Source organism: Capsicum annuum, chromosome 3 (assembly GCF_002878395.1).
Source record: "Capsicum annuum cultivar UCD-10X-F1 chromosome 3, UCD10Xv1.1, whole genome shotgun sequence".
Lineage (NCBI taxonomy): Eukaryota > Viridiplantae > Streptophyta > Magnoliopsida > Solanales > Solanaceae > Capsicum > Capsicum annuum.
The window spans coordinates 269,193,094-269,213,666 of record NC_061113.1 but is presented as its reverse complement, the minus strand read 5'-3'; the positions used below and the strand labels follow the sequence as shown (position 1 = coordinate 269,213,666).

Here is a 20,573-nt window from a genome sequence, read left to right as displayed (position 1 = left end):
ACTTGTTCTTGCCATTTATATCAATTGTATGTTTTTCAAGGCCAATTTTTTTAAAGAAAAAAGGAAGAAAACTTGGCTCGAATAGATCCAATCATTTTAGCCAAATAATAAAATGAGTTTTGTCCGAATATATTGTACCAACTGTGCATGTCTCATTGATACAATACCTATCTATTTATTTCAGTTGTGTATTTTTCCTTTTTAGGCTAAAATCAATTAAAAAAAAAAACTTAAGTTGCGGTTGTACAGTTCCATTATTTATAGTCAAATTAAAAAAATAATTAACCAAATCAACGGATGTGTAGCTTTTTATTTCTTGTTTAGATGCAATAATTATTTCTTTCAATTGTTATTTTTAATGGGTCAATCTACATATAGAAAAACAATTTATTAGAGGTTCCTTTATTTTTAGTGAAATAAAAGTTTTATCAGAAAAATATAGTAGTTCCAATTGTGACTATAATGAATGACTATCTATTTCAACAGTGTATTTCTTGTTTAATTCAAAAAGGTAAATCAATCTGATGGCTCTGTTTCCTTCATCTGGTTGCCAACCAAATACTAGTGCGTCAGTTAGATTAACTTAGACCTCGCGTATTATCATAGAAAAGCAACTGAGTAATCAGTTTAAAAAAAAAAAAAAAAAAGGGATAAAGGTAGTTCCAACCGAGCTGTGCCACATTATTTAAACAGAAATATCCTGTGTGTACGTACGTACACAAGTAGCTAGCCTAGTATGTCTTGAATATGCATCCAGTAGCACCCAGCTATTCGTACTGAAGCCCCTTCAGATCCATTACTACCTCTAAGTAGCCCAAGAATCTCACAAATTCGTATCAGGGAAGTCGTTTTGAATACTTATCAACAAGCGCCTTAGCCTTCTCTGGTGCAAAGAATCTTGCCTGTCAAATAAATCTAAATTTTAAGAGCAAATTCTTAAGAAAAGCAAATGGTTCGAGAAAGTCGTGGACCAATGGGAAAAACCTCTCTTTCCATCTAGTGTTTCTAATATCCGTAAAGGAAATTTGGGCACTTACTCCAAGCCCCATAAAGATGAGAGACAAAAGTAAATTTGAGAGGAGTAAGAGAGTGTAAAGTGCAACCTAAGAGTGGAAAAAGGAATCTAATCTTTTTCTTTGCCCTTCTCTTTGTAAGGATTCTTGCAAACATGACGAATGATGAAACACAAGTTCCCAACAAGAAGCCTACCCTTGAAGATGTGATAAATGCAATTCCGAGTGTTCCAACATTATGACGGGAGTGTCATTTCAAGGTAAGAAGACCTTTCTTGTGAGTTTCAATGTAAAATAGCGAAACTTAATACTTCAGAATTGTCTATGAACAAAGTGCAAGTGATGGCTTGTCTTTATGCGAGCTTAAAGATTCTGTACCACATATTGATAATGTCATTGTTGAGAGAGTAGATACACCAGCTGATCCTATTGATGATCGAATTGATTTTTTTTGTGAGATCGATTTGTATCCACCTAATGTACTAGATCTGACCAGCTGCCCATCCTACCTCCTCTACGTTCTTGACAGCCCATCTTTGTCTCAGTAGAGTCTTTCAGTGGCACGTTTCGGTCCTCTTCCCCATTACTTAGAAAAAGTAAGCCACCAGTTCAGGTACAAGCTACTATCATTACCGTCTGGACAATTAGACATCCAACCCGTAATACATTGTCATATGATATTTGTGCTGATCAACTTGCTTGTGAGAGTGGTTCACTAATTGAGTAGACTTGTGATGTGATTAATGAGCCTAAAGTTATTGATAATGTTAATAAAGTTGATCATTTGAATAAGGGTGACTCTCTGAGCATATCTTTTGTTGAATATCCTATTACTTGTTTTGCTCATAAAGATCATGTTTTAATTCTCCTTTGATTAATCATTCTTCTTTAAGTACAATATCTTGTTTGAAGGTGGTGTGAGATCACTTTTAGTGAAGTGCCTAATAGTGTGAACCTTGATAGTAGTGTAGTTCTTGAGGGCTATACTCGGTATAACAATCCACTATGGTGTGAGGACATTCTTTTCAAAGGTGGAAATCTCTTCTTGAAAGATGAGAGCACATTTGTGGGAAATGATTGTGACGAAAAGGAAGGTGGTATTTATTTTCCAGTTGTCTTCCTCTTGGAATTCAATGATATTTTTCTCCATTATTTCTTACAATACATGAGAATGTAAAACAAAAATGCTTCACAATAAGAAGGATAAACCATTTATCATATCTAGAAAGAAATTACTGTACCTAAGGGTGTTCACGGTTTGGGTAAAAATCGATCCAAACCGAAAAATTGAACTAAATCGATTTTAATTTACTTTTTTAAAAATCGATAATACTTGATTTCGTTTGATTTTGATTTTGCTAAAAAAAGCAAAGAAATAACTGAACCAATAAATTAAATATAATAAATTTGAATAACTTAAATATCTTATATATGTTTTTATCGAAATTTATATGTATGTTGAATAATATCAACACAAAGAAAAGGTCTTTATTTTTCTTGATATTTTTGGCTTGGATACAACCAACCTCTTTTCGAACTCCCTTTACTCATAGGTAAGGGTGTGCATCGGTCGATTCGGTTCAGTTTTATATACTATCGGTTCGGTTTATCGGTCTTCAATTTTTAAATATGTTAAACCAATAACCAAATCAATAAGATATTTTTTAACGGTTTTCAATTTTCGGTTTATCGATTTTTAGTCCTTAACAGTACGGTTTTTGATTTAACCGATAAGAAAATACTCATAAAATAGAAATAGTAGTAACTAACATGAAAAAAAAACGAATCTTAGTTGCAACCGAAAATCCTATATGATGTGTTTTAATTTACAAGAATTTTCAAGTTTAAACTAAATGTTGTTAGAAGAAATTAAGAGTTTGTATAATTGAAATAATAGGTTTGTTAATTTGTAGAAATTAAAGAGAAATATAGTCATATATATATATATATATATATATATATATTCTTATTGGGTTATCAGTTTACCCAATAACCCAATAAGAAAAAATCGAACCGAACCGATAGCCTAATAATCTTTTTTAATAAAACCATTAAAAAACCGTTAACCCAATAACCCAATAACAATAAATCAATAACATTTTTATCGGTTTGGTTTATCAGTCGGTTCAGTTTTTGCACACCCTGCTTATAGGAGTAGTAGTATTTTTCTTTGTCCTTTTGAATGAATTATTTCTTTTCTTTTAGTGCATGATTGTTAAGCAAATAACCGAACCTAACCAATAAATATATATGTATTATATTTAGTTTAGTTTGATTTCAATAATTTTAAACCAATTATATTAGTTCGACTCTGATTTTAATCAATAATCGATCCAAACCTATCCGTGAACACCCTACTTGTACTATAACTAATGACCAATAATATGGAAGGAAGAATTTATCTTGGTGTCTACTTGTGGGAAGGGTGTATGGGACTGTTCATAAAGCTATTCATATATATACTCACTTGTATAAACATCCGCTCCGCATCACCAACATTTCCGTTCTCTTTCAAAATGATACCCTACAAAAATCGAGATGAAGAAATCAAACTTACAAATAAAAACATCTAAAGTTCAAAAAATAATCATGATTTCATGAAATCTTTTTCTAGTTTATATTATATTATGCTATTTATTGATTATTATTCATTTACTCTACTTTGATATACTGAGTATGTTGTTGGTGCTGGTACACTTGACACTTCCTTTGAATCTATCTTTACTATCTCCACATTAAAACTAAGCTTTGAAAGATTAGGAAATCTAATGTTTGTTTTGTAATTAACTTAACATCAATTACATAATATTACTAAGACTAATAATTGCACAAAACCAAATTTTTGTGCTGTTCACAATGATTTCCAAATATTGTAGCCGCGGAATCTTTAAGTGAATAAAATGCAAATAACCACCGCGGTAAAATATTGACCAGATGGAAAGAACCTTCGCTAAATAACCCCTGAAGTCGTCAGGATAGGTAGAAATGAGTTGATTATACACAGATACAGCATCACTGACATGGCCCCATTCTGAGTATGCTTTTCCAAGAAGCAGGTCAACCTGAAAAAAAGGAGAAGAAGAAAAAGAATAAAAGGTAACTGCGCAATGAGTGCACTCATTCAAGCAAGAGAGTGCCACAATCCTTGCCTTTGATACTGGTCCCTTGAACATGTGAAAGAGATACCTTGCACAATATCCTTAGAATGCAGGTAACCATTAGGGAAAGCCGTTGTTTATTTGTTTTCCTTAACGAAACTAAATATAAAAACTAGTTTTGCTCAAACGGATAACCTAATGTTGCATTAGGAGACTAATTTCATGCTTGTTTGAGTAATAACAATGAGATTTCCCAATCATGCTAATAATAGCTAGGATTTCCATAAGAAGATGCCACTCATTTGACGAGAAATGAAAAGGAACATTGAATATTCGAGTGGCTGAAGCTGAATTGTAGAGAAGTTAGTCAAAAAGAGAAAAGTTCCAAATTGCCAATGAATTAATTAGCCTCACTTGCTTGAGTAGGATTTTCATAATAGCATCTAACATTCACAAAATGAGACGAAATAAGAGAGCATAATAGGTAGCATATTTCATACTTCCATAAGGGTTTCAAATAAAATTCCCATCTAGCTTGAGATTAAGTGAGAATAAACCCCAGGTTGGAACCCAGGCGCCTTCCCCCGAGACCGACTAGCTCAGCCTGTGCTATGCATAGAGGAAAAAAGAGAACTTTGTTTATCATGTTCCAAGAAGTTAATATTCATTAAATGTGAACTGCCATATTTGCTCATATTAACCAACAATACTAATACATTTCAACAGCTTTAGAGTTGAACAAAGTGAAAGAACTGTAGACATTGTTAACAGCTTTGCACCTGATATTCTGTAAGGCTAGTCATCTAAAGCTAGGAACTTCTTCTCCATCGACATATTACTCAAATTATTAACTAGAGTTTTACTCTTCTTTTTAATCTTTGATGTTCCTTCCATTCTCTTAAATTTGCTCCAATGTTCGGACCATGCAGTAATCCTTCTATTAATGAAGAAAGTTTTACAGGCCACCAGATGAGTAAGTGGAAACATGATGCAGTCCAACAACTATTTCCTCCGGGGGGGGGGGGGGGGGGGGTGGGGTGTAATAGTGTCAACTCATCTCAAGTTTCAAAGCAAAGTTTACGGATATTTAATAAATGTTTGCAAAAAAATGTTCTCTCCAAATAATAATTGTGCCAGACAAATTAGGACTGAGGGAGTCTCAGGACTTACATGCTATGTTATAGGAACTTACTTGAATTGGTTCTACCTCTGACTTTGATTTCAGAGAACTGTTCTGGGTTTCATCATTGCTACCACTTGTTTTTTCATCTTTCAGACTTTTGCGCGATGCCAAAAGCATTTGAACAGCCTAAAAAATTAAGAAACCCATATCAAGTCCACATATTGAAATGACCACATAAAGGAATTCAGATCTAATTGAGTTATTATGGCAACAAAGATGATAAATGGCCATTTTCTTATCATGCTTGCAGAAGGGTGCTTTGCAATCTTAGACATGACTGAATGATAGAGCAACTCGATACAAGAAATCATCTGGCACGATGGTATTATCACCTTTTATGTCATAAAGTTGTCTAGCTATGAAACAATGCAAGAGACCAACATTGCAGGCATATTTGTAACAACTTGAACTTTCGGGCTAAGATTTGGACTGCTCTATGTATGTAATTAGATCCAAACCCCATGAATTTAATTGTGCCCAGGTGTTAAGGTTGAGTCTTAAGTGTGGGAAGTGTATTGAAAGTGAATTAAAGTCATAAGATACCTCTAGCACAAAGTTGAGTTGAAAGCTTCCTTACCGATTAAGATTTTGTATACGTTTTTACTAGGTTCAAATTCAAACTAGCATTCTTCCTAAAATATGAAAAGTTACGCAACCCATCACCTATCAAATTAAAGGTCTTTGAGTCTAGTTTCCAATGCCACTGACCACTCGTCAATCCAACTTCCGAGTAAAAAGTTGTGCACATTACTGAAGGGCTGTCAGGAAAAGCGGGACTCGATGAAGTTTTATGCTTAGGTCGGAGCGGAGGCCAAAGCCCTGGACGGTAGGGCTATGGGCAGGGAAGCCCCCTGGCCATTGTAGTCAGCCCACTTCCTCCATTTAAGGGTATTTTTGTCCTCCAATGTTTGGGTACTCATTGTATACGTTCTAAAACCCGTTTTGACATATAAAAACACTTAGAAATCACTAGGCTCCCACAAGGGTTTCAAGAAAACTACACTAAGTTCAAGAAGCAATCTCCAGGTTTCTATTCCAAAGCTCTAACATTCTCAATTAGGTAAGCTATGTAAGGTTAACCTTCACGTGTGGGAACCCAAATTCTTCTCATGAATACGTCTTGTGATTCAAGTTTCTTCTACGAATGAGATAGGGTTTGAGTCGTAATCCTCAGGTATTAGTTTCCTTCAACTCTTGATGGAAGTTCCTTGAATCCTCCATGATGTATTTGAATTTCAGAATTTGTCCCTATCTCGTGTTATGAATCTATCTCATGGATTTTTCACAAGTTACCTTATGAATTTCATCATGATTTTAAAAAGAATGTTGTCTTAAAACGTAGAATCATGAATTTCTAATGAATTAGAGTCAAGGCTCAACTAGCATGATTTTCTTATGAATTAGAGCCAAGGCTCAACTAGCATGATACTCTTATGAACTAAAGCCAAGGCTCTGTAACATGATCTTTATATGATTTTGAGCCAATCCTCCATAGCACAGCAACAAAACTTGTTTTCATATTATTTTGAAAGATTATAGGTTGGGCATAAAGTATGTCTTGGGAGGAGTAATTTTAATCAAGAAGGGTATGAGTTCAGATAACATAAGCCCCGAAACTGCGTATGCCAGCGTAGGATAGGATCATGTTGTAGATTTGAGCGACTCAATCTTTAAGCCCTTGGTAAGGGCACCCAATAGAAAAACTTAGAATTTTCAAGAAAAAAGATCTTTGGCACAACGCCACTAGTTTATAATAAAACTTTATAATGTTTAATATTTAGTTTCCTTATGATTTCAGACAATCAGCTTACTTTATGATTCAGCTACTCAGTTCATAATAAGTTTCCAACTATACAGTTTACATCATGATTCAGTTACATTATGATTCAGATAATCGGAATGCCTTATATCTCAGCATTAAGTTATTTCATGATCTTGATACATATCATAATTATGTCTCATTTGTTCAGTTGTATCAGAAAGTATATTGTTTCATTCAACTATTTTTACATACAGTACATTTCATGTACTTACGCCATTTGGCACAGCATTGTTTTATGGTGCAGATATAGGTACTCGGTGTGATCAGATGCTCCAGTAGGCTCTACCTTCTCAGCTTGGCTTAGGGCCTCTATACTTCCAGAGGTCTTGGTCTGCAGATTTCTCACAGCAGTTATGTTTGTTTAAATAAAGGTAGACCGGGCACCTTGTCCTAGTAGTCAGTATTCGTACTCAGCTTAGAGGCTTCATGGATAGATAGACAGTTAGTTGATCAGTCAGTTCAGGCACACATTCAGATTTTAGTTTGACTTTAAGCCATATTTACAAAAGTATTTTACTTTATTATAATGATTGAAGCTTATTATATGCTTTCAGTGCTTTCGCTTATCTTGCCATGTCAGTTTTAGTAGTATGTCGGGCCAAGGGTACGCTCGAGCCAGCAATGACATTGGGTACCAACTATGCCCAGGGTGTAGGTTCGGGGCGTGACAATATCAACCCTATTTGAACTTTGCTGGCTTGGATGAATGCTGACAAGGTTCTTAACATTTCATTCAGGGTGTGTGATGAGCTTTTGGGGACATAGGTGGTATGGGAACATGAATTTAAGACTCATATGCCTGCATATCTACAAAATTTAATGCCTAAAAGAAATACCAATCCAACGTTTGTGGAGTCTACAAGGAGAAGTATAGTGGGATTTGAGGTTTAAGAGGAACTTGCAAGACGGAGAGGTGGAATAATTTCACCTTTTGCTTGATTTTCTTTGGAATAAAAATATTTCACAGGAACTCCTGCACTCAATCACTTGTTGCCCTCACTATTCAGTTTTCTGTTGAGGTCTATCCGGCAGAGGTACTCAAATTGGATCAGTGATTGATTTCTAGGCTTCATTGTAAACCTAATTTGTTATTTTAAATTACGTAAATCAATGGTTCAAACTGCACTCAAAGGTAGGGCATTTCCCATTTTTTTAGGAACTTTTGTACCAAAAAGAATAATATCTCCAATTATAGCCCTTCTGGGAGGTAAAATGGATAGTCATGATGTAGGGAGATAGAAAGGGCAACCCGGTGCACTAAAGCTACCGCTATGCGCGGTGTCCCGGGAAGGGCCCCATCACAAGGGGGGTATTGTACGCAGCCTTACCTTGCATTTCTGCCAGAGACTGTTTCCAAGGCTTGAACTCGTGACCTCTTGGTCATATGGCAGCAACTTTACCAGTTACTCGATGTGGGGAGATGGGAGTAAAATGTCTTTTTTGTTAAGTTCTATTATGAGAAGCTTTTGGTTAGACAGGAGCCAACCTTTCGATATATTTTATTACGGATCCCTAGTGTACTTAGAAACACATATATCTTCACTTGGCTAGCTTTGACAACATACCTAGTGAAATCCCACAAGTAAAGTTTGGTAGGAATAGATTGTACGCAGACCTTACCACTCCTAATGGAGGTAGAGAGGCTGTTTTCGAAAGAGCCTCGACACACTTGGCTAGCTTTGAGAGGTTTGATTTTGACAACGGAGAATTTGAGGAAAATTACTAATGTAAGTTGGTCCTTCATGTGTAAAGACTCAGAGAAAGATGTGAATCACCTCCTAATAATTATCGAGGTCGTTTGACCTTGAGTGGGTGATGTCAGGCACTGTGAAAGGAATTATGTTTAGCTAGGCTTTTAGAATACGAAAAAGAAGATGAAAGGATTGGGATGTTGCACCTCTAGCATTAATATGGATTGTTAGGAAAGAGAGAAACAAGAGAGCTTTGGTATTGTAGAAAGATCTTGCTCACTTGAGGAGTTGCCTTTTTTCTCTTATTTACTTGAGAGTGCACCCATGAGGTTCCTTTATGTATAGAAGATTGGATGTACTTCCTAGAAAAACATGTCATTTATAAGGTTGTCTACCCTTTAGTGTACCTCTTCTATACGACAAAGTTGTTCGGACTCGAACTCGAGTGTCCGACACAGTGACGGAACAAGAGGTCAAATCCTTTTTTCCCAAATTTGGTACGGATCCCACAACATGTCGTGTCGAAACAGGTGCGACACCGAGAGTGAAGATCCAAGCAAGTTCAGTATATGGTCATGCATTTTCCTTCTTAGTGATTGCAAAGTAAGTCATAAATATGGTATGTACGAAATGAATGGCATCTCCTAAATAGTAATTGCTTGTCTAACTAGACATAATCTCCATGACCCTCAATAATTCTATAACGGCCAAACCCGTTAGTGATATTGTTCATTCTGTGCCTAGACCCGCATGGCTTGAAAATGCATCACTAGGTTGTAGGTTTGCTTACTTACATACTTAATATCTCTCCTATTTTTGGTTGATGTGGGACTTCTTATCCTAAGATGGAGTATCACATAATACCTACTCTTATGGACTCAACCTAAGTTACTCGGACTCTTCACTTTCGGTGTCGCACCCGTGTCAACACGACATGGATGTGGGTGTGGGATCTATACCCGATCTGGTTAGCCAAATTTAGGTACTTTGACCAAAACAATGTTCAGTGAAGCGTGATGCGGAAAAAAGCGACAAGGCTCTGTGTCACGCATTATGCGATGCGTGATGCGATGCGACCGCATCATTGAATGATGCGCAATTTAATTAAAAAAATACCTATAGAGCATTCAAATAGTAAGTTATAACTGAAAAGACCACAACAACTATATAATCAACAATAAAGACAATATATTTAAGCAAAAGTTCTAATGAAACACCAACAAATCAGTTTAAGGCAAAACAAACCCATAAAAAAGAAGAAAAATCAAATCTAAATCAACAATGGTTCAATCTAAAGCTCTTCTAGTTCATTAAGATTATCCAATTCTTCTATTCCTTGAGTATCAATTCTTCTATTTCGGTCTTTTCTTAAACTTCTGACTCTTTTTTTAAAATTTTAAAATTACCCATAAAAAAAATTCACTTCCAACCCTTTTTTTCAAGTTAAAAATTGCCAAAAAATTAAAAAAATCCATAAAGCGCTCACATTGCATCGCATTGCCGTCTGCATCGCATCACGCAACAGGGCTTGATGCACCCGCAATTCTCAGATTGCACCGCATCAAAGATGCGACTCGCTGGGAGCCCGCTTCGTATCGCATCTGCGCATAATGCGATGATGCGGTCGCATTTTTAAACGCTGAGGTTTCGAAAGTCTGGTCGCACCCGATGTATTGGCTTTCGAAAGCCGAGCAACTTAGGACTCAACGTCCTTGCTGAGGTTTCGAAAGAGAAAAAAGCTCTTGTCTCTCCTTTCAAAGAGGATAACCAAACACAACTACATCTTCAACTCTAACTACATAAAGTTGAAATAAAGAGTGAAACATTGAAATCTATGGCCAAACGCCTACTTAGTTACCCACTTTGACCCAATTTATGAGGCACTGTTTGATTATGCATGGAATTTAAGAAAAAGAAAGACTTTAAAAACTTGTGGTACAAAACAATTCCTAAATATTTGTGTGACGTCAAAATCATCTCACTAAGGGTAAAATTTAGTTTTAACATTATACAGACTTTTCTGTTTTTGGTCTACACGAGATACATAGAAGATATTGCTTCAATGATAGACCCCATAGGTTTTTGTTAAGGTTTCCGGAGCAGTTTTCTTCTATCACTTGTGGATACGGTTTCAGCACAACCTAAATGTTTCTTTGATAAATATATACAAAATGTTACCTTCTCAAGAAAATAAAATAGAAAGGAAATTATTTTGGGACATACTACAAAGAAAATGTGCCACATAAATTTGGACAAAGGGAGTATTACGTTACAACAACATTGAATAATATCCAACAATTCTATCATTCTCAATAAATCTATTTCATGTTTGATTTTTCTCTCTGTTTTAAATAATTCAGTATTTGTTATTCTGATAAAGTTGCCTTACTCTTTATCCTGTGCTAGGAAGCACCACAGTGCTTATACTTTAAGGGGTCATTTGGTGTGCGGTATTAAGGTAAATAATCCCGGGATAAAAATTTTAATCACTCGTTTGGTTGTCAATATTCGAGATAACTTATCCCGGGACTAATAATTAGTCCCGGGAAATGTTATTCTTAGATATGGTGGGATTACTATCCCAACTTAATTTATCCTTGGTATAAAATTATAAAATGACAAAAATACCCTCGAACCCTATGATTTTCATTTCACACACACACACACATATATATATTATTTATGAATATATTATATGTTAAATTTATTTGAATAATTATTATGCTTATTTATATATTTTAATTTCTCTAAAAAATAATAAAAATGTCAACTCCATTGTTGAATTATATATTTAAAATTAAATAATTTTTTAATCACTTGAAAATTCATATTGTATATATCAATTAAAATGAATTTTAATATTTTCTTATATGAGTGATATGTGTTTAAATAAAGTGACATAAACAACAAATCCTCTTTTACTTTAAACAAATTTAAGTTGGAAGTTTTTATTTCAAACTAAATAAGATGTTGTAAGATTTTTTTTTAAACACGCAGCATAATCATGGGAAGGCACACACAAAAAAATTAAAGATAAATAAGATGAAAGTTTTATTTTTAAAATACACATGATATAATCATAAAAATGCACACACACAAAAATTAAGCTAAATAAGATGAAAGTTTTATTTTTAAGAATAAATATTTAAAGCTTGAAAAGAAATATATGTAAAAAAATAATTAAATAAGATGGAGGGTATTTTGGTAATCAATTAATTTATTTTTAGAAATTATACCATGCATATTATTTTGAATACAACAAACCAAACACTCACCCAAAAATAATCCCAGCATAACTAATCCTAATATAACTTATCCATCATAACTTATCCCAGCATACCTAATCCCATCATAACTACATTCCCAACCAAACAACCCCTAAATAGTTTACAAGGTTAGCTAGTAAAGTGAAATAGTTGCATCAACAAAGTTAGCAAGTCGACATACCTAAATCAATAGGATAACTGAGTAGGCTTAGCAATGAAATAATTATTCAAAGCAACCTATTCTAACAACTAAAGAATGGTTATATAATCAGATTTAAAAGTGAGCAACCTAGCATAGTGAAACCAACAGATTTTAATTAGCTTTAAACATCAAGCTCATTAAAAATAGAGAGAGAGTGGAGATGGTGTTTTGTAGGAGGGGGGGAGTTGAATTCTCAAAATGTCCACATAATCCAATAATGTTCAAATATAGTACTCCATATCACATATCATTCTTTCACGCATTATAAGTTGCAGAAGTTTGGTCAATTTGATGAGATCATGCCAATCCTCCCAACTGACTTCAGGTGCCTTATGTTACATGCACTCTTACATGGATTTGAATCCAGATCCAGTACAGATACATATACTTTTTCATATATTTTGAAGGATCCATGAGAAACACCAAATATATGTCACATCCAATTTCAACAAGGTGCATCAAGAGGCATGAAAAGTCCATGTAACGGAGCAGTGTTAAAAGGTGCATCAAGACAAATAAAGAGTCCATGAAAGATAGCAGGCGTCTGAGGAGAATTTTTTTTAATAAAAATCATACCCTTGTGAAAGGCAAAAATAGCAGTTTACATATTCAATTTCAGATAGCATCTTGAACACAAAAGAGCTTTACACATTTTAATGGTGTTTACTCAACCTCAGTGCATAATATCACTTGTCCATACTCCTAGGACTCACTTTTCTACTTATGAACCCTGGTTATGAGGGTTAATATGGCTTACCTTTTCTACTTCAGTTCCAACAAAGATGACATCTTCGTATTATTATCAGACTCGCAAAACTATTAAGCTGTCCAAAAAGTGATTAACTGGAACAAAGAAACTGAGAAACATTTCATGTCTTGAATCGCAGGCAGTGGAGCAATTTAAAAAGAGGAAACAGCAGATTGACCGACCAACCTCATCTGGCTTCTTCGCGGCAATCAGTGCATTTGTAAGGCCACGAAGAACTTCAAAATCAATAGTTCCAGACACCTGTAAGAGCATCCTAACAGGTTATTCAAGTTTGTGCAAATGCTGAGGAAACCGGGTCCAAAAAGAAGAGCTGAAGTCTAATAAACATTTTGTTTGTGGGATTTGATATGGTCAACTAACATGACAAAACTGATAAATACATAAATCAGTTTAACTTTCAGGGGAGGTAGATGTTTACATTCCTTGGTAAACAATTTTCACATTAGCATTCATCATACAAGCAAGCTACAAAAGAATGAAGAACATGAGGTTTCAAAAGAGGTACACATCATCAACAATGATAACTATTTGAAGTAACAAAATATACCATAATAGGCATATTATCCAGCTTATAAGCTACTGACCGTGGCAGACATTCTAAAAGCAGCAGCGCTTCCTTCATAATCCTTCAGTCCATATTTGACTCCTCCAAGAAAACGGTAAACATCAGGGTCACTTGGTTTTTTCTGCATAACAGGTGATTTCATAATATTCATATGGACATAGAACAAACTCATAATAAGCAAAAAATACATTAGCCCAAAGAAAACCTTGATCAATTCCTCAAGAAGGGAAGAGGCTCGACTGTACTCTCCCAGTTCTGCTAAGGTCACAGCAGCTCCCTGAAACCATTCAAAATATTTGCATGGATGCAGAGTGAATAAAAAGGAGGTGGTTTTGACTGTATGACATCAAAAGAGAAATTTTCAAACAAGATTCTTACATAAAATTATAACGGAAAATCCTTATAAGACACAGGGCACCATGAACCCGTTTAGATTAACTGATTGTAAATAGCTGCGAAGCATTAAGCGCTAAAAAACATTTTTTAATGCTGAAACTGATTTTATAAATAGGCAGTTGTGTTTGGATAGAAGTACTAAATTACTAATAAGTCGTCGATGTGTTTGGTAAAAAAGAAGTGTTGATAAGCCCTTCTTTTGTTTAAAAGACTAAATCACCTTTGAATGTTAAAAGTTTAACTATATTATATTAATATATTAAAAACACGCAGATCCTTAGAAATGTTGATTGAATATTTTACCATTCATTAAAAGACTCCATAATAGACTCAACAGAGAAAGACTCGACATCGAGCCACCTAGTGGTGTGGTACGTAGTGGGTTTAGTACGCCCCGCCCAAACAAACGGCTCCGAAACAAATAAAAAGGTGTGTGCCGCACTCACGAAAGACTGCAAGTGATATACTGGAGGAAGGTGGGGGTGACGTCAAGTCCGCATGGCCCTTATGGGCTGGGCCACACACGTGCTACAATAGCAATTACAATGGGAAGCAAGGCCGTAAGGCGGAGCGAATCAGGAAAGATTGCCTCAGTTCGGACTGCAACTCGGGAACCTGAAGTTGGAATCGCTAGTAATCACGGATCAGATGCCGCGGTGAATATGCACCCAGGCCCTGTACACACCGCCCGTCACACCCTGGATTGTATAGAACTTTTAAATTGTGTCCACTGTAGAATTTATGTAAATTAGCTAATGATGGACTAAATTTAATTTGTATCCAACTTGATTGTAGTAAGACCGTAAGGCATGGCAACTCTTCAACTAAATATTCTATATTACACACAACAACATACCCAGTGTTCTCACAAAGTGAGGTCTGGTGAGGATAAAGTGTATGCAGTCTATACCACTACCTTAGATGAAGTAGAGAGGCTGTTCCCCATAAACCCTTGGCTCGGGACAAAAAAAGTATAAAAAGACAAAATAAAAGCAAAAAACAAGATGGACTAACACAACAGTAGATAATAACAGAAACAAGACACCTACATAGAAGTACTATAAAGTATAAACTATCTATTTGAAATAACAAACTTCATCAACACACAACAAACAAGGAACTACAAGACACACGCAAAGCAATACGACTTTTGGTATAGTTGCAAGTAAAACATCTCTACCTACTAGCATGGATGCACTCACCTAGTAACCCTCTGACATAATTTGCGTCCCCCACACCTTCCTATCTAGGTCATGTCCAGAGTAGCTGTAGCTGCTCCATTTCATGCCTAATCACTTCCCTCCAATACTTCTTCAGCCTACCTCAACCCCGCAGGAACCATCCTTAGCCAACCTCTCACACCTTCTTGCTGAGAAATCTATGTCCCTCCTCGTCACATGTCTAAACCATCTCAACCTCACTTCTCGCATCTTGTCTTCCACCGAAGTCACTCCCAACTTCTTTATTTTAGGAAACTTGAAATATCTAGAACTTTACCTTATATAGGACTTTGAATGTAACTAGAATTCTAATCAACACTACATACAAATTACAATATCAATAAAATCCTATTCCAGTTGCAGCAGCAAGATCCAGAATTACCTTTGTATGTCTGTTGTCTCCCTTGTTCGAATAATTGTCATCCTCCCACTGAAATTTTGAAATTAATCTAAACTACAGTTTGCAACTTTTTTGCTATAGATTTAATTCTTGAGTTTTATCCTCGAATTCTGGATTTTTATATGAACATCTAAAGTACTTTGGTCATTTTTAGCAATTAGTCTCAACCCTAACTAAATTCAATTGTATGAGTATTTCTGATTATTTTTTCCAATTCGATACTATGCCTATAGGTTCAACAAACACTCCTCCGCGGCTTCTTTCTTTTCTCTACCCTTTTTTTTTTGGGTAAGCACCAAAAAATTCATTTAATTTTTGTGTTGCTTACATGCATATGCAAGTTACTCAGGTTTATGTAGGGCCAGTCAAGTTGCTGAGTTTTTTCCTACTATATCACCTGAGGTTTATGTTAGGGAGGCCAGGGTAGAAGACTGCTGGGAAGTGGCTGAGACTCACTGCAGCTCCTTCTTCCCTGAATACTCTTTCCCTCTAGATTTTGTTTCGAGAATTGACAGGCTGATAGCAATGCTTTTTGGATTCTCCATTCCAAATGGATGCCAGCGAACTTGTCTTGTTGCTGTTGTTGGCAGCAAAGATGAAGAGGCTTGCTTATTAAGTACAGAAGAGCTCAAACTTGGAGGATTTGATGGACGATTAAGTCTCAACAAGGGTTATGTGACTGGAATATTGACTGTGGATACTGTAGCTGATTTCCTTCCGAGAAAAGGACCATTGCGGCAGAGGAGGTCAGTTGTGTCTTGGATACTAGTCAGGAATCTGGAGATTATTTTAATAAATGGCCCTTCCATAAAATGCTTGTTTCTGGCTAACCATTGCTATTAGATTCATTCAACATCTTGTTAGAAGGTAAACCATTACAAATTACTTCTCCATATACAATTTGATAAGGCTGCGGTTTGGAAAGGTGGTCAAGTGGGTTCATTTTTTATTAAAAAGTTAGTTCAGATCTTGTTGCAGTGCTTGCCTTGCTTATATTCTTCCTGGTAAAAAAAATACTATTCAATTCATCTAGGGTCATATTGTTATGGAAGATCTCTAGAGCTTTCTAATTGGCCACAATTTTAAAGAACAACACTAGTTTAGGCATGAGCCGGGGGTCTATCGGAAACAGCCTTTCTACTTCTTTAGAGGTAGAGGTATGGACTGCGTACATCTTACCCTCCCCAGACCTCACTATGTGGGAATACACTGGGTTTGTTGTTGTTGTTGTTACATGCATATGCAAGCTTCCATAGTAAGTCTTTTCTTCTTTATCTACATCTTTGTTATGATATAGAATATTGATGATTTTTCGAAGGGGTTCAATTGGTCATCCTATGTTTGAAATAATATTTTGCAAAAAATGTTAAAGATACTAAAGAAGTTATTAAGGAATTGCAAAGGCTCACGAATTGATACGGGTCAAAGAGGCATCTTAGCACTCGAGGACATGATGCCCAACAAAGGGAACAAGCCTTGAAGTGTCAAGAAGTTTTTCAAAACACTCCAAGGCCGTCCATAGGCACACTACATGGCCTCCCCATGTGAGGGGCTCATTAAGGGCCTTTTGCTCATTTAGGAATAAGTTAACCTAGCTTATAAATAGAATCTTATTAGGTCATTTCTCTTAAACTTTTGATGATAGGAAGGTCTGGAGGGCGCGAATTTCGGCAGAGGATTAGGGCCAGTTTGGGTCGCTAGTGTAGGAAATTACTTGGTGGGGGTTTTATTCCTGTTATGATTCCGTCTTCCGTGTTCCATGTTTTATTACGAATCTGTATGCTTTCCTCTGCTTTCCTCTGTTTTATATTACTTATGGGTGCCGTATTTATGTTATGTAATCTGCTTCTGTGCTTTACTATGTGTTTGTGTGGTATCTCGTGTCTTGAGCCGGGGGTCTATCGGAAACAGCCTTTCTACTTCATCAGAGATAGAGGTATGGACTACGTACATCTTACCCCCCAGACCCCACTAGGTAGGAATACACTGGGTTTGTTATTGTTGTTGTTGTTGTAAAGAGTGTCTTGCAAGGTGGATTCCTTGTGACAAGTGTGGACATCACTTGTGTTGATAACAATCTTAGAAACGGTGGTTGCTTGGGAATTCCAGTTCCCTTGAGGTCCCGTAAGAACTTGATGTTATTTGTATGAAAACTTTGGGTCTTAATGTTAGATATACATTTTGGTTCATAAGTGTTTATGCATTGTATATCAAGTTATCTATCTTACTTTCTTGTACCCGTTTTGTTCTTGTGTTGTTGAATCCGTGGAGTTGTTGTTATTCTCTTGTTGTTGTTCTTCGTCTTGTGTGTTAATCTAGTTTGGGCTGGTTGTTTGGTGTATTAAACACCATTGTTCTTCTTGTTTCGTTTGTTTCTTGTTGAATCCGAGAGTGGTGATCAAAGAGGTCCTCGGTTCTTTGAACTTGTGGACTGTTTTGGTGTTTGTTCCGTGTGTTCCTTGCCTTTCTTGTATCACGAATAATAATAATGTAATGGACATTTTTCAAGTTAACTCCTATTGGTCTGAGTACTAATGTCCTTTTGTGTATTTATTAACAAAAAATGTTCACTTTTGATTGTAGTGGCTTAATTCTAATTTTGTTCTCTATTTTTCAATGTATTGAATTATCCCGTAGGAGAGTTCTCAATTTTTCATGATGCTCCTTAAAGTTTTTCTTTCTTTCAATTTTCGCTTCTTTTATTGCATGTAATATATAACACATGATTTTCTTGCATTTTTGGATTTGATCTTGCCCATTCTTTTAACATGTTTGTAATTTAAGCTTTTTCATCTTATAACTTTAGTTTGTTGAGTTCTCATATCGAGGTTCATTGTGCAATTGAAGCTGCAACTGACATTAAGCATTGATTTTAGGTTAAGATATGCATTATATGTTCTAAACTTCTAATCATTTCTATTCTATTGTCTATTTTGTTAGTGATGCAACCAATAATTTTTTATATTTTTTAACAATTATCTTCTTTTTTTACCTCTTTTAGTTGATAGCACATAAACTGCACGATGTATGGGAGCAAAGATATGTCTCTTGCTATTGGGGGCAAGTTTAGTAACCTCCCTGCTCAATCTTGTTTTCATCTTACACATACCAGTTACAGTAAACAATTGAATCATCAGTTTCCAGAATACTTTGGTAACATGAAAGAAGCATGAAAAATAAAAATCTAATTAATTACTAAATGAAGAAACTTCCCTTTAACAAGACATCCAAACTAGTAAATGGATTCAGTTGAACCACTAATCGCCGCAGCTAACAGGACTTTAACACCACCACAAAAAAAATTGCATTGCACTTATAATTTTACGGTTCAATTTGATATTTTGTGAATATTACCACAACAACAACAAACCCAGTGTATTCCAATAAAGTGGGGTCTGGGGAGGGTAAAATGTACGCAGTCCATACCGCTACCTCCGAAGAAGTACAGAGGTTGTTTCCGATAGACCCCCGGCTCAGGATAAATAATAGTAAACAAGAGCGTAATGAAACATGAAGCAGGGTATATGGCATAACATAAATAGGAATAAGATATAATAAAATAGAAATCAGAGCACTACGAAATAAGCTAAATAAACGCAATATGAAATAAGAGATAAGAAAAGGACAACTGGAAAGGACAATCATCTAGTAGTAACATACAATCACAGACCAAAGGCACCCACCACCCCAAACCCTCCCGACTAGAGGCTCCTGTCTATGGACACAGTCCTAGGATTGCTGACCCGGCTATACATGAGCTCTTTTAACTACTAGCTATAACTCACGCACTCATCCTAGCCTTCTACCCTTATCCGCAACCTCCACACCTTCCTATCTAGGCTGAAGCTACTCCATGTCATGTCTAATCACTTCCTTCCAGTATTTCTTCGGCCTATCTCTCCTCCTCCTGAAGCCATCCAACGCTAGCCTCTCACACCTTCGAACTGGGGCATCCTGCACCACTTCATCACATGCCCAAACCATCTCAGCCTTCCTTTCCGCATCTTGTCCTCCACCGGAGCCACTTCCACCTTCTCCCAGATAATCTCATTCCTAACTCTATCCCCTCTAGTAAGTCCACACATCTAACACAACATTCTCATTTCCGCCACCTTCACTTTTTGAATGTGGAAGTTCTTGACTGGCCAACACTCAGCTTCATAAAGCATGGCTGGATGGACTGTCACTCTGTAGAATTTGCCTTTAAACTTAAGGGGCACCTTCTTATCACACAACACTCCCGAGGCGAACCTCCACTTCATTCACCATGCTCCAATATGGTTAGATACATCCTCATCAATCTCGTCATTCCCCTGAATCATAGACCCAAGATACTTGAAACTATCCCTCTTACACGCATCCTGAGAATCTAACCTCACCACCCCATCGTCCTCCTGCCTCAAGTCACTAAACTTGCATTCCTTATACTCCATCTTGGACCTACTCAACCCGAACCCCTTAGATTTAAGGGTTTGCCTCCAAACCTCCAATTTATCATTCACCCCCCGCGCATCTCATCAATCAGCACGACATCATCCGCAAACAACATACACTAAGGCACCTCCCCTTGAATACTCCACGTCAACATATCCATCACCAATGCAAACAAGAACGGACTAAGAGTCGAAGCCTGATGCAACCCTGTCTCGACCAAAAAATGCTCTGAGTCCTCTCCCGCCATTCTCACCCGAGTTTTCCCTCCATCGTACATGTCCTTAATAGCTCTGATGTACGCCATCTGGACCCCTCTCACCTCTAAGCATCTCCACAGAACCTCCCTAGGGACTTTGTCGTATGCCTTCTCCAGGTCGATAAACACCATGTGCAAATCCCTCTTCCTTTCCCTATACTGCTCCACCAATCTCCTTACCAGGTGGATTGCCTCTATCGTCGAGCGACCAAGCATAAAATCAAACTGATTCTCCAAAATAGACACGATCCTCCTCAA

At 36.4% G+C, this 20,573-nt stretch overlaps 2 protein-coding genes and 1 long non-coding RNA gene across 6 annotated transcripts in view; 2 read left to right on the top strand and 1 right to left on the bottom strand.

The window, feature by feature from the left end:
- Positions 1 to 454: 454 nt before the first annotated feature.
- LOC107861580 overlaps positions 455 to 20,573 on the bottom strand; it is a 33,583-nt gene continuing 13,464 nt past the window's right edge. The window contains exons 9-15 of one of the 4 annotated variants that reach the window (XM_016706856.2): positions 13,815 to 13,886; positions 13,629 to 13,730; positions 13,210 to 13,284; positions 5,304 to 5,420; positions 3,959 to 4,075; positions 3,481 to 3,537; positions 455 to 902 (exon numbers count right to left, since the gene is read on the bottom strand). In XM_016706856.2, coding sequence (XP_016562342.1) covers positions 837 to 902; positions 3,481 to 3,537; positions 3,959 to 4,075; positions 5,304 to 5,420; positions 13,210 to 13,284; positions 13,629 to 13,730; positions 13,815 to 13,886 — 606 coding nt within the window. In that variant the 3' untranslated portion in view covers positions 455 to 836. Of the gene's footprint in view, positions 1,650 to 3,480; positions 3,538 to 3,944; positions 4,076 to 5,303; positions 5,421 to 13,209; positions 13,285 to 13,628; positions 13,731 to 13,814; positions 13,887 to 20,573 lie in introns of all 4 variants that reach the window. The other 3 variants (XM_047410218.1, XM_047410217.1, XM_047410216.1) reach the window with 3 other exon arrangements.
- Positions 1,135 to 13,441, top strand: LOC107861582. Its single transcript, XR_001671825.2, has 3 exons — positions 1,135 to 1,273; positions 7,343 to 7,487; positions 13,163 to 13,441. It is a non-coding gene; the product is annotated as an uncharacterized LOC107861582 (long non-coding RNA).
- Positions 14,551 to 16,497, top strand: LOC124897285. Its single transcript, XM_047410261.1, has 2 exons — positions 14,551 to 14,682; positions 15,938 to 16,497. Exons 1-2 carry the CDS (start codon positions 14,551 to 14,553, stop codon positions 16,466 to 16,468), a joined length of 663 nt encoding a protein of 220 aa, XP_047266217.1. The 3' UTR covers positions 16,469 to 16,497.

Bases quoted from the DNA above. Each gene is read 5' to 3' on its own strand.
- LOC124897285 (XM_047410261.1), top strand. From the start codon at position 14,551: ATGGGAAGCAAGGCCGTAAGGCGGAGCGAATCAGGAAAGATTGCCTCA. The intron at 14,683-15,937 runs GTACACACCGCC...AAATTCATTTAA, and splicing joins TGAATATGCACCCAGGCCCT to TTTTTGTGTTGCTTACATGC.